This window comes from Salmo trutta, chromosome 7 (assembly GCF_901001165.1).
Source record: "Salmo trutta chromosome 7, fSalTru1.1, whole genome shotgun sequence".
In the NCBI taxonomy this organism is placed as follows: Eukaryota; Metazoa; Chordata; class Actinopteri; order Salmoniformes; family Salmonidae; genus Salmo; species Salmo trutta.
The window spans coordinates 44,565,213-44,579,566 of NC_042963.1; the positions used below are offsets into that span (position 1 = coordinate 44,565,213).

Consider the following 14,354-nt stretch of genomic DNA (forward strand, 5'->3'; position numbering starts at 1 on the left):
CCAGCTTCGCTTTGCGGTAAATAGACGGCTACAAATAATACAGATGAGAACTCTTGGTAGATGGTGTGGTCGACAGCTTATCATAAGGTACTCTACCTCAGGCGAGCAATACCTCAAGACTTCTTTAATATTAGACATTGCACACCAGCTGTTATTGACAAAAGAGACACACCCCCACCCCTCGTCTTAGAGGTAGCGTCTCTGTTCTGCCAGGGCACGGAAAATCCCACCAGCTCTATATCGTCCGATTCTTTGTTCAGCCACGTCTCGGTGAAACATAAGATGTTACCGTTTAATGTCCCATAGGTTGGATAATCTTAAGCACAGCCAAGACAACGCAGTAACGGCTTCAGGACAAGTCTCAATGTCCTTGAGTGGCCCAGCCAAAGCACAGATTTGAACCTGATCGAACATCTCTGGACAGACCTGAAAATAGCTGTGCAGTGACGCTCCCCATCCAACCTGACAGAACTTGAGAAGATCTGCACAGAAGAATGGGAGAAGCTTCCCAAATACAGGTGTGCCAAGCGTGTAGCATCATACCCAAGAAGACTCAAGGCTATAAATGCTGCCAAAGGTGCTTCAACAAAGTACTGAGTAAAGGGTCTGAATACTTATGTAAATGTGATATTTCTGTGTTTGCTTTGTCATTATGGGGTAGTGTGTGTAGATTTGGGGGGGAATTTAAAACATTTTAGAATAAGGCTGTAACGTAACAAAATGTGGAAAAAGGGGTCTGCATACTTTGAATGCACTGTATATTATGTTGGAAAAAGTCAGTTAAAGTCTTCTGTCCTGGTTAAAAACAAGTTGTCATCCAATAGGCTTGGTTAAATTTCCAATATCCTCGCCCATGTGGAAATTCTGTAACAGTAATGTTATGATGGTCCGACCGCATTCTGTCCCCCATGAACTTTTGGTGCCAGCGAGAATTACTTAAGTAGTCAAGACGACAAGCTTGATTGAGCCTCTGTCATGTATATCTCACTAGGTCAGGATATTTAAGCCTCCACTAGTTCCAATACAGTTGAAGTTGGAAGTTTACATACACCTTATAGGCTGACCACACCGCTCAGCGTCGTGTGCACGAGCGTTGCAAAATACATTTAGGAATCTACAGTGGGGGAAAAAAGTATTTGATCCCCTGCTGATTTTGTACGTTTGCCCACTGACAAAGAAAGGATCAGTCTATAATTTTAATGGTAGGTTTATTTGAACAGTGAGAGACAGAGTAACAAAAAAATCCAGAAAAACGCATGTCAAAAATGTTATAAATTGATTTGCATTTTTAATGAGGGAATTAAGTATTTGACCCCTCTGCAAAACATGACTTAGTACTTGGTGGCAAAACCCTTGTTGGCAATCACAGAGGTCAGACGTTTCTTGTAGTTGGCCACCAGGTTTGCACACATCTCAGGAGGGATTTTGTCCCACTCCTCTTTGCAGATCTTCTCCAAGTCGTTAAGGTTGAGGCTGACGTTTGGCAACTCAAACCTTCAGCTCCTTAAACAGATTTTCTATGGGATTAAGGTCTGGAGACTGGCTAGGCCACTCCAGGACCTTAACGTGCTTCTTCTTGAGCCACTCCTTTGTTGCCTTGGCCGTGTGTTTTGGGTCATTGTCATGCTGGAATACCCATCCACGACCTATTTTCAATGCCCTGGCTGAGGGAAGGAGGTTCTCACCCAAGATTTGACAGTACATGCCCCGTCCATCGTCCCTTTTGATGTGGTGAAGTTGTTCTGTCCCCTTAGCAGAAAAACACCCCCAAAGCATAATGTTTCCACCTCCATGTTTGACGGTGGAGATGGTGTTCTTGGAGTCATAGGCAGCATTCCTCCTCCTCCAAACACGGCGAGTTGAGTTAACCTCTCTGGCGCATGTGGGATGAATTCGTCCCACCTACGTAACAGCCACTTCAATCCAGTGGCGCGATTTTTGAATCGTTTGAAATACTATTACTTCAATTTCTCAAACATATGACTATTTTACAGCTATTTAAAGACAAGAATCTCGTTAATCTAACCACACTGTCCGATTTCAAAAAGGCTTTACAACGAAAGCAAAACATTAGATTATGTCAGGAGAGTGCCCAGCCAGAAATAATCAGACACCCATTTTTCAAGCTAGCCTCTTGCGTATATCCTACCACTGGGGGCGCCACAGCACATTATTACTAATCAAACTCAGAAGGTAGGACATGCATATACTTATTTTATATGGATAGAAAACACCCTAAAGTTTCTAAAACTGTTTGAATGGTGTCTGTGAGTATAACAGAACTCGTATGGCAGTCAAAACCCCGAGACCGATTGAACCAGGAAGTGGGATTCTGAATTGTGGACTCGACTTCACAGCCTTCCCTGTAATTCACAACGTGAAAAAATTATAATTGAGCACTTTCCAGTGCTTCCACTAGATGTCCCCAGTCTTTACAAAGTGTTTTGAGGCTTCTGCTGTCGAAACTCAGTGTAGGAGACGATGTGGCAATTGGTCACAGTAGGAGGGCCATCAGCATTGTGACGTCGGCGGCCGTGTCTGCCCCCACCTTTGGAAACGTTTTGAAACACAATGAAATCGTCCCACTCGAATCTTATTGGCTCTCTTGTTGAAACAGGCCCTGAAGATTAATGTTATACAACGTTTGACATGTTTGAACGAACCTAAAGGAGGGGGAAAAAGTCATTTTTCGTTAGCCAAGTCCCGCGCCTGTATCATCATTTGGTTACAGCCTTCTGACGCGCTAACAACAGCAAGCTAATGGAACATAAAGGATGTACTTTTTCGACCGAAAATACATTTGTCGTGGACCTGGGATTTCTGGAAGTGCTTTCTGATGAAGACAACTAAAGGTGAGGGATTATTGGCAATATTATACAAGATCAGATGTGATGTGCGATTGTTCCAAGATGGCGACGAGCAAGGCTTTCTAGCTCATTTTCTGAGTATCGCATCCCCTTTTATCTCAAAGTGTGATTACCCTGTAAAGTTAATTTAAAATCTGTTATGACGGGTGTTTTCAAGAGATATTCATCTATAAATCTTAGATTGACAATATAAAAAAAAAAATCGTTTTCGAATAGTAATTTATAAAATTGTAGCACTGTTTCCCGGGACGCATTTTATGGGAAAATAGTTAGTCAACGTCAGGTGCCGATGTAAAATGCTGTTTTTATATAGAAATATGACCTTTATTGAACAAAAGATTGCATGCTGTGTGTAACATGATGTCCTAGGTGTGTCATCTGATGAAGTTTGTAAAAGGTTAGTGCTGCATTTAGCTGTTTTTTGGTTATATGTGATGCATGTGCTTGGTCGGAAAATTTATATGATGCTACTTTTACCATGTACTCCTCTAACATAATCTAATATTGTGCTTTTTCTGTAAAACCTTTCTGAAATCGGACAACGAGGGTCGATTCAAGAGAGGTGTATCTATAAAACGATATGAGACAGTCCTATATTTGAAAAAAAAAAAATATTGAATTTCGTTATGCTAATGTCGCTAGGAGTTTTTCGCTGGAAAATGATCCCGCTAACGGGATGAGTCTCAAGAGGCTAGCATATCATGTCACATAAACCCAAACCACAGCTAAATGCAGCACTAACCTTTGATGATCTTCATCAGATGACACACCTAGGACATTATGTTATACAATACATGCATGTCTGTTCAATCAAGTTCATATTTATATCAAAAACCAGCTTTTTACATGTGACGTTCAGAAAAAGCATACCCCCCGCAAACTTCCGGGGAATTTACTAACAGTTTGCTAAATTACTCACGATAAACGTTCACAAAAAGCATAACAATTATTTTAAGAATTATAGATACATTACTCCTCTATGCACTCGATATGTCCGATTTTAAAATAGCTTTTCGGATGAAGCACATTTTGCAATAATCTAAGTACATAGCCCGGCATCACAGGGCTAGCTATTTAGACACCCACCCAGTTCAGCCTTCACCAAAATCACATTTCCTATAAGAAAAATGTTCTTACCTTTCTTGTTCTTCGTCAGAATACACTGCCAGGACTTCTACTTCAATAACAAATGTAGGTTTGGTCCCAAATAATCCATCGTTATATCCAAACAGCGAAGTTTTGTTCGTGAGTTCTAGACACTATCAGAATGCTACATCACGGTCTCGCGCATGGCGTGACAAAAAATGTCTAAATATTCCATTACCGTACTTCGAAGCATGTCAACTGCTGTTTAAAACCAATTTTTATGCCATTTAGCTCGTAGAAAAGCGATAATATTCCGACCGGGAATCTGCAATGAGCCACGAGGGCGAATCGTGCACGCGCCTCATTCAATGGTCCTCTGATCGGCCACTTACCAAAGGCGATAATTTGTTTCAGCCAGAGGCCGCCTCGTCAACCTTCAGGTATTTCGCGGGTTCTGAGAGCCTATTGGAGCCCTAGGAATTGTCACGTTACAGCTAAGATCCGTACTTTTCAATAAACAGATGCAAGACGCACGACTCCTTGTCAGACAGGCCACTTCCTGCATGAAACCTTATCAGGTTTTTGCCTGCCATAGGAGTTCTGTTATACTCACAGACACCATTCAAACAGTTTTAGAAACTTTAGGGTGTTTTCTATCCAAACCTGAACAATAATATGCATATTCTAGCTTCTGAGTTGGTGTAGGAGGCAGTTAAAAATGGGCACATATTTTTTCAAAAATTCTCAATACTGCCCCCTAGCCCAAACAGGTTAATGTCAAAGAGCTCCATTTTGGTCTCATCTGACCACAACACTTTCACCATTTGTCCTCTGAGTCATTCAGATGTTCATTGGCAAACTTTAGACGGGCCTGTGTATGTATTCTTGAGCAGGGGGACCTTGCGGGCGCTGCAGGATTTCAGTCCTTCACGGCGTAGTGTGTTACCAATTGTTTTGTTGGTGACTATGGTCCCAGCTGCCTTGAGATCATTGACAAGATCCTCCCGTGTAGTTCTGGGCTGATTCCTCACCGTTCTCATGATCATTGCAACTCTACGAGGTGAGATCTTGCATGGAGCCCCAGGCCGTGGGATACTGACAGTTCTTTTGTGTTTCTTCCATTTGCGATTAATCGCACCAAATGTTGTCACCTTCTCACCAAGCAGCTTGGCGATGGTCTTGTAGCCCATCGCTACAAGGTCTTGAAAAAGAAGGGTCAAATATTGACTCTTTACATCAACTTCATGTAATTGTCAATAAAAGCCTTTGACACTTATGAAATGCCTGTAATTATACTTCAGTATTCCATAGTAACATCTGACAAAAAAAAATCTGAAGACACTGAAGCAGCAAACTTTGAAAATGTATATTTGTCATTCTCTCAACTTTTGGCCACGACTGTACACATACTTCTACTTTTTCATGGTGCCATCTATTTTGTGAAGTGCACCAGTCCCTCCTGCAGCAAAGCACCCCCACAACATGATGCTGCCACCCCCGCGCTTCATGGTTGGGATGGTGTTCTTCGGCTTGCAAGCCTCCCCCCTTTTTCCTCCAAACATAACGATGGTCATTATGGCCAAACAGTTCTATTTTTGTTTCCTCAGACCAGAGGACATTTCTACAAAAAGTACAATCTTTGTCCTCATGTGCAGTTGCAAACCATAGTCTGGCTTTTTTATGGGAGTTTTGGAGAAGTGACTTCTTCCTTGCTGAACGGCCTTTCAGGTTATGTCGATATTGGACTCGTTTTACTGTGGATATAGATACTTTCGTACCCGTTTCCTCCAGCATCTTCACAAGGTCCTTTGCTGTTGTTCTGGGATTGATTTGCACTTTTCACACCAAAGTATGTTCATCTCTAGGAGACAGAACGCGTCTCCTTCTTGAGCAATATGACGGCTGCGTGGTCCCATGGTGTTTATACTTGCATACCTCTGTACAGATGAACGTGATATCTTCAGGCGTTTGGAAATTGACTTGTGGAGGATCTACAATTGTTTTTGGTCTTGGCTGATTTCTTTTGATTTTCCCATGATGTCAAGCAAAGAGGCACTGAGTTTGAAGGTAGGCCTTGAAATACATCCACAGGTACACCTCCAATTGACTCAAATTATGACAATTAGCCTATCAGAAGCTTCTAAAGCCATGACATCATTTTCTGAAATGTTCCAAGCTGTTTAAAGGCACAGTCAACTTAGTGTATGTAAACTTCTGACCCACTGGAATTGTGATAGTGAATTAAGTGAAATAATCTGTCTGTAAACAATTGTTGGAAAAATTACTTGTGTCGTGCACAAAGTAGATGTCCTGACCGACTTGCCAAATCTATAGTTTGTTTAACAAGAAATTTGTGGAGTGCTTCAAAAACGAGTTTTAATGACTCCAACCTAAGTGTATGTAAACTTCCCACTTAAACTGTATATCCATGACATTCGTGATTTCCTTAAGTGCATAAGGGTGATAGTTTGATTTCCTTTACGGTCCATTGACGTATTTAAAACTGTTATAATCTCCCACAATAATACGATTTTTGTATTGCTTGTAGGATTGATAAATTATTATATATTTTTAAAGACACGTGGATGTTGTTCCCAATACCATGAAGCAGACAGAGTTCTAAAAACACTTCTGGGTGCCATGTGCTGTACACTAAACAGAGGAATGTCCGAATGCCTAATTTCCGGTCCCTAAATGCACATTTACACGCAACATTCTTGCCCCCGCCTTACTGACCTCTCTGGCTACATGCAGCCTCGCCATGACAGGGCTGTGTAGTGCGACCATTTTACTTGCATTTGTTCCTAAATACTTTACTGTGCGACCTGTAAATGTAATTTAGGAGCACCAGTGCGCCTAGAAAGAATCCTTAACCTAGGGGGCAGTATTTGCACGGCCGGATAAAAAACGTACCCAATTTAAACTGGTTACTACTCTTGCCCAGAAACGAGAATATGCATATAATTAGTAGATTTGGATAGAAAACACTAACGTTTCTAAAACTGTTTGAATGGTGTCTGAGTATAACAGAACTCATACGGCAGGCCAAAACCTGAGAAGATTCCATACAGGAAGTGCCCCGTCTGACAATTTGTTGTCCTTCAGTTGCATCTCTGTCGAAAATACAGCATCTCTGCTGTAACGTGACATTTTCTAAGGCTCTCAGAAGGCGCCAGAAAGTGTAATGGGGTGTCTGCTGTCTCTGGGCAAAGAACAGCAGGAGAATTTGTGAGTGGTCAGCCTGGGAACAGTGACACTGGAGATGCGCGTTCATGAGAATTCTCCATTTTTTTCTTGCAGCCTTTGAATGAATACAACGTCACCCGGTTGTAATATTATCACTATTTTACGAGAAAAATAGCATAAAAATTGATTTTAAACAGCGGTTGACATGCTTCGAAGTACGGTAATGGAATATTTGTAATTTTTTTGTCACGAAATGCACTCGCGCGTCACCCTTCGGATAGTGACCTGAATGCACAAACAAAACGGCGCTATTTGGATATAACTATGGATTATTTGGAACCAAAACAACATTTTTTTTATTGAAGTATAAGTCCTGGGAGTGCATTCTGACGAAGAACAGCAAAGGTAATCCAATTTTTCTAATAGTAATTCTGAGTTTGGTGAGGGCCAAACTTAGTGGGTGTCAAAATAGCTAGCCGTGATGGCCGGGCTATGTACTCAGAATATTGCCAAATGTGCTTTCGCCGAAAAGCTATTTTAAAATCTGACACCGCGATTGCATAAAGGAGTTCTGTATCTATAATTCTTAAAATAATTATGTATTTTGTGAACGTTAATCATGAGTAATTTAGTAAATTCACCGGAAGTTTGCGGTGGGTGTTCTAGTTCTGAACATCACATGCTAATGTCAAAAGCTGGTTTTTGATATAAATATGAACTTGATTGAACAAAACATGCATGTATTGTATAACAATGTCCTAGGAGTGTCATCTGATGAAGATCATCAAAGGTTAGTGCTCCATTTAACTGTGGTTTTGGTGACATATATGCTTGCTTTGAAAATGGCTGTGTGATTATTTTTGGCAGGGTACTCTCCTGACAATCTAATGTTTTGCTTTCGCTGTAAAGCCTTTTTGAAATCGGACAATGTGGTCTTTAAAACGAGAGTCTTGTCTTTAAAATGGTGTAAAATAGTCATATGTTTGAGAAATTTAAGTTATAGCATTTTTTAGGTATTTGTATTTCGCGCCACGCGATTCCACTGGCTGTTGACTAGGGTGCCCAGGGAAGTTATTATCTAAAATATCTGCTCCTAAATTTCTTTGTGCGCCTACATTTTTCAACTTAGGCGCACACGTGCTCCTTGTAAAAAAGGTCAGCGTAGTGCCCTGCATGAGAGGAAACTGGTCTTGTAAGCACCTCAGACCAGGACAGTTTCTGAGAAGCTCTACACCATAACACGGAAGCGGGTCACTCATGTATGTTATGCAACACTTGTTAAACATTTCACATAATTGTTCAAGTGGAAGCTTATGCCTGTGTATACATAGGGTAGTCACCAAAAGGATTATACTTCCTGAGGATTTTCCATTTGTCTCATCCAGAAACATGCAAGACATAAAAGGCATTCTTGTGCACGTAACCATTTCTGTTCCTTCAGCAGGTTACGTAATCCAGGCTCATTTGGGTGTGACTGATGGTTAACTGAGGCAGTGCAGAGGAAGTGTTTGCATGCTGTCAAGCTCCCTCTGAAAAACCTGTAGATTATTACAGGGCCATTTGTTCACATAACATAATAACATAATGGCCGAAAATACCTTAAAGCTCTGGAAAAGATGCTAACCCTTGTGAAATGCTGCCCCTGTATCTCGAACTGGTTAGTGCTTACTTAGTAGCCTTACTGGGGTTGTCCTGATTTATGTTATTAACTTTTAAAATGTGTTTCTAGGAAGATAAAGGCATGAACAAGACCCTATTAGTTAAGGGGCAGGCCCGACCTACCTGTAGTAGCGTGACTGCAGGTACGTGGAGCACACGGCTTTGGACACGTGGCTGGCCGAGCCAAAGTCGATCACTTTCACCCGGTAAGGCTGTCGCACCGGGTCCACCAGCATAATGTTCTCCGGCTTCAGGTCAGCGTGGATCAGGCCCAAGCTCTTGAGCTTCTTCAGCGCAGTGGCCACCTGCTGTAAGACCGGTCTGATCACCTTCAACGGCAGCGGGCTGAACTTGTTCTGCTTGAGAAAGTCATAGAGGTTTTGCTCCAGCATTTCAAACACCAGGCAAGTGTGGCTGCGGTGCTGGAAGCACTCGAATGCCCGCACCAGGTTGTGCTCATCAGCGTTCTCCCCACTCAGACGGGCAAGGATGCCCACCTCAATCTGGCCCTGCCTTGCATACGATGGGTGGTTCTTTAAGATCTTGATAGCCACAACCTCTCCTGTGCCTCGCTTCCAACACTTCACCACCTGTCCGAAGGTGCCACGACCTAGGAACTCCAGCACCTCATAAGTGTTCTTCATGGAGCACAAGACCTCGTGCTGCACCAACTGGTAGTCCCCATCCCCTGTTGCATTACGAGCCCCAGTCCCACCAACATTCTGTTTGGGGGGCACTCCCCCCATGGTGTTCTTGTTCCCTACATTAGTTTGCAACATGGCAGGTATCATGGAAATGTCCTCCACTATCTGCATGGCTTTTCCTCTGTTCTCCACTCACCCTTACAGTTCAGCCCACATCGCAGGAAGCTGTCCAATTAGTTCAAACCTCCACTGTGCTCTATCTCCTCACCTTGTTCACTGCTGCTTCTCTGGCCACCGTGCCCAAAACCCAGGCTGCCTGCACCTACACTGCTGTCCCCCTCCAGCCTCAGCTTCTCTGGACCCTTGCCTTGACGGGGGGGGGGCCCTGGGTCGGTTTTTTGGAGCAACTCCCTGTGTACTTGTTTGGGTTTGATAAACGTGTGGTGGGTAGACCAAAACGTGTGAGGTCATACCTGTAAGAGAGAAAAGGGAATGATTAGTTTACTTGAGTTACTTCATCTCTGGCTTTTTCTGACAATAACGATTGTAAATTAAACTTTAGGCTCTTAAATGCAATTTAGCCAGCCACGTTGTTGTTATGTGGGTGATTGGTGGAAGTTGTATTGAGAAGGATAACAAAACATGTTAGGGAGGATGCACTTAAACATTTCAGTTAGATCAGAAATTGGGGGAACGGCAGGCATGCCATTTGTTCAATAGCAAGCTATACTGGGGCAATCAGCAAAAAACTCAAAACTAAACGTAATGGGGGGATCGCATAACTCTGTGGGCAAGCTATGCTGCCTATCACACAGGCAGGAAAAGCAGAGAAAGCAAAAATGTAACTACAGTAGATAAGAGCAGCTTTATTCAACCAGCAAACCGTGACACTATAGACCACAGGCAGACAGACAATCTGCTTGCATGTCAAAAGATAAGCATTCAGCATAAACCGTTTAAAATGTAAGCTTGCCACTATAGTCTCTGTTGGAGTACCAGCAAAGTTGGGAAATATGACAGGTTTAGCTGTGCTGTTTGCGTCAAAGTATGGGACGGTTTTATGCTGACATGGCACTAGTTACAACTAGAGTTACTAACACCTAACTCCAAGTCCTCCTGGCATGTATGGAAAGGCTATTTTGATGTAGGCACGATGCACCAATAATGAAGGGGATGTTTTTTTACTGATTTTTTATCCTGTGTCTTTCACACTCAAACACCCACATGGAAAACCACAAAGCCCCAGAGTGCCACCAAATATAACTGGATTTTCAAATCCAAATGACTGGAGATCTCAACCCCAAGGAAAAAAAAATAAAAAATAAAAAAAACATTGAGAGAACCAAACAAAGATGAGCACATTCAGGAGCACACTTCTGTGCAAATACTGCACTTACAACTCCCTCGCTGTGAGTCACATCAGCCAGGCTAACTAGTTACACCTTAGGGTACAAATATGCCAAGTTCAGACAGGCTAATGGGTGTCTTCTGTATCAAAATCATCTACATTACTTCAGTTCCTAATTGAAGTAATATTGAAAATATAAAACATGGCTAGTTGTATAACCCATGTAACTAAAGCATGTCATCCTACCGAAAGGAACCTGCAAAACCAAACCCCCACAAAAAAAAGGTTATCACTCCGAGGTACCCTTTCTGTATCATTATTTTCATATGCTTGTCAGACACTTAGTAGCTACCACACTAAGTACCAAAACAGAGCCAGCTGCAATGCCTGCTGTCGCTACAAACACACCCCAGCAATGGTAGGAGACCCTAGTCCAGTATTGAATTACACTCCTCCTCACCATTTCTGGATCAGAAGGCTGCCTGCTATAAGAGGCCACGTGTAAATCATCAACAAATGGGTGAGGTGCATGGATGATTGATAAAACACCTGACTACGTGGCTTCAAGGAAGTAACTAAACTAGTAGTGTCAAGGCAGAAATCCACTAGTATGTACATTATACAGCGAATATTTTATCTAGCTATATGACCGAGCTATAAAATATGGTTATTATAAGCTATCTGGCTGGTGAATGTAACGTTAGCTAGCTAAGCGTTTAAATGTTAGCTTGTCAGCCATGGTATAGCTATAGGGAGGACATGGGATTAAACGCCCGCCCCTCGCTGATAGCGTGAAGTACTGTCACAATGTATTTGGTAATGTGGCTGGTCCACAAAATGTAGCTAGCTATTAAACATGAACGTTGGCTAACCAGTTAGCTTGTAAATTAAAGTTGTAGCTAGTAAATTAAAAGTTGTAACATTAGCTAGCTAACGTTAGCTAAACAGCCAAGATTGGTATCTGAATTAAAGATTAGCTCGCTAACTATGTACAGTATGGGTAGGAGAATGGAGATGGCAATAATTAGCTAAATCCCCCCCAAAATCAATTAACGAAATGTAGTTACAAACCAGAGGACGAATCAAAAAGTCAACCCAGGCTGACGAACAAACTTTTTGCTATCGTTAGTGGCTAACGTTAGCTAGCTTGACATATTTGCTAACAAGCTAGCTAACGTGAAACTATTTGCTAGATATCTAGCTACCGACCAAATGCATTAAAATATAAGTTGGGCTTGATATTATTGTAGCGCACATACCTTTAGTAAACAATAGTAAATGACAGAATCCAGGGCTTCTCTGAACATGCTAACGAGTTAACAAGTACCCACACCATGCTCGGTTTGCCTGCAATGCTGCCATCTTGTTCTCTTGGACAACGAGGATCTCGATAAACCCACCATCTCCCACATGTTAAACTCCAAATAACTCACGTATTACACCATTAAATGAAACCAGTCTTCGTCCACTGCGTAGTCAACAACTGCCAGTTTCGGGAAAAGGTGGCTCTTGTTTTCGTGTCAAGGGCCACGAAACCCATATTTCTAACCTTTGTGGGGACCAGTTGTTCCAGAGACCGCACTGTTCCAGCACTTTGCTCGTTGTTGCCGAGTCCCTCCCCACCCCTGTTGCGTGTGGAATGTTTGAGAGTCATGGAACAAGAGCAGAGAAATCGACTCACCAATGAGCTGACTTTTGAGAAATGTGCACTTTTAAACTACAACAATTAACATTTATTAAAGATAAAAACAAAAAACTATGACAGATTTGTGCAAATGTGGACATTCCCTATAGCCTCAAGTGATCAGTTACAGCAATCCAATTCTAGTACTAATTTCAAAATGAACTTAATTTACCTCCAATATCCTTAATTGAACTCTAATGCAATTAATGCAATTCTATCAAATGTATTTCCAATGACCCCACCACATAAAATATAAATATAATCCGTTTTTAGACACAATTAATAAGGACTCTGTGCATTCTATCCATAACAATTCATTTTATATTCTGGGCAAATCTAAAATGTACACAATTTTTTCAAATTAAGAGCTGCCTGCAAGCTAGCCTTTGATCATGACTCTCATTACACTTCGATCACACCAACAGGGAGTGCATTTTGGCACCCCAGAATTACATTATTTTCCAATGAAACGCTGCGTTTGCCTTGCAGCATTGCCAGAGGCAGTTGCAGTGCGTTCTGTGTGGTACATAAATTGGATTTATCGAACGTATGCGTCAAACTGTATGTGTAGATGGCGTGACAGAAATAGTAGCAGACGGTGAATGTTGAACATTTGTTGCACACATATCCAGATGACGCTCCATACTATTTTGCGCAAAAATGTTATCGGTGTGATCAAGGCGTTACATTACATTACACATAAAGTCTCGAATACACCGACAGCGCAGTTGCGTTTTGGTACACCAGAAGTATATTAATTTCCGATGGAACGCTGCATTTGCCTTGCAGCATTGTTTTGCAGAGGCAGTTGCAGTGCATTCTGTGTGGTGCATACATTGGATTTATCAAATTGTATGCATAGATGGCTTGACTGAAATGGTAGCAGATGCCTCTGTCACACCTACAGCATCATTACGCAAAATAGTATGCAGCACATGTGTGCAACAACAGTTCGACATACACCTTCTGCTACTATTTATGTCAAGCTGTCTATGGATACGATTTTATGCAGAAGTTCGATAAATCCAGCATATGCACCACACATAACGCACTGCAACTGCCTCTGCACCCCAATGCTGCAGGGCAAATGCAGCGTTCCATTGGAAATGAATGTACTTCTGGTGTACCAAAATGCAATGACGATGTCGGTGGGTGTGATCGAGGCGTTAGGTGAAAGTTGAACTTTTGTTGCACACATATCCAGATGATGCTGCTTATCGTTTTGCGCAATAACGCTGTAGGTGTTTTCAAGGCGTAAGTCATTGGGTGAAGGCGTCTTTTGTAGGGGATATTGTTCTGTAGGCAGGGGCGAAAATCTGATATCAACTTTGGGGGGGACAATTACATGAAATTTTCTCAAGAGCAATTCCTGAGGGGGACACCAAAAGTAGTGCTGTAACACATAGCCTACATTGTAATATGGTAAATGTATATTGAGGAACCAAAGAAATAAGGTGTTTGCCGTACTCCTAACTACCGGTACCCAAAACTACACAACTACTCACAACAGCAATACCATTGCCTTTAACAAATCTTAGTTCAGTCACCAGTTTAAGTTGAGAGTGGGGGTGTCCATGGCATTTTCCAATTATGTTCCTATTTTACAAGTCCAAAAAATTGAGAACCTTTCATAATGTTGCCAAACAAAGACTCAACAAACTTACCTGAGACTCCGTCTCTGCCAGTCTGTCCCTGCATATCTGTCCCCAACTCTGCGGTCTGTGTGCCATCTGTTGCCTGCTCTGCCTAATGACATCATTGTGAAACATTTCCATTAGAATTTCATTTCTGTCTTAAGAACATTTTATCAACAAGTCTTCGAGATATTAGGCTACTAGGGTTCTAACTTTGCGTTTTGGTGTACTGACAAATACTCTGAT

The 14,354-nt window shown here is 42.0% G+C and overlaps 1 protein-coding gene across 5 annotated transcripts in view; it reads right to left on the bottom strand.

Moving 5' to 3' along the window:
• The window catches only part of LOC115197487 (homeodomain-interacting protein kinase 3), a 47,730-nt gene extending 35,301 nt beyond the window's left edge, over positions 1–12,429 (bottom strand). The window contains exons 1-2 of one of the 5 annotated variants that reach the window (XM_029759074.1): positions 12,050–12,429; positions 8,922–9,915 (exon numbers count right to left, since the gene is read on the bottom strand). In XM_029759074.1, coding sequence (XP_029614934.1) covers positions 8,922–9,613 — 692 coding nt within the window. In that variant the 5' untranslated portion in view covers positions 9,614–9,915; positions 12,050–12,429. The remainder of the gene's footprint in view (positions 1–8,921; positions 9,916–12,049) is intronic. The other 4 variants (XM_029759073.1, XM_029759071.1, XM_029759072.1 and 1 more) reach the window with 4 other exon arrangements.
• Positions 12,430–14,354: the final 1,925 nt, after the last annotated feature.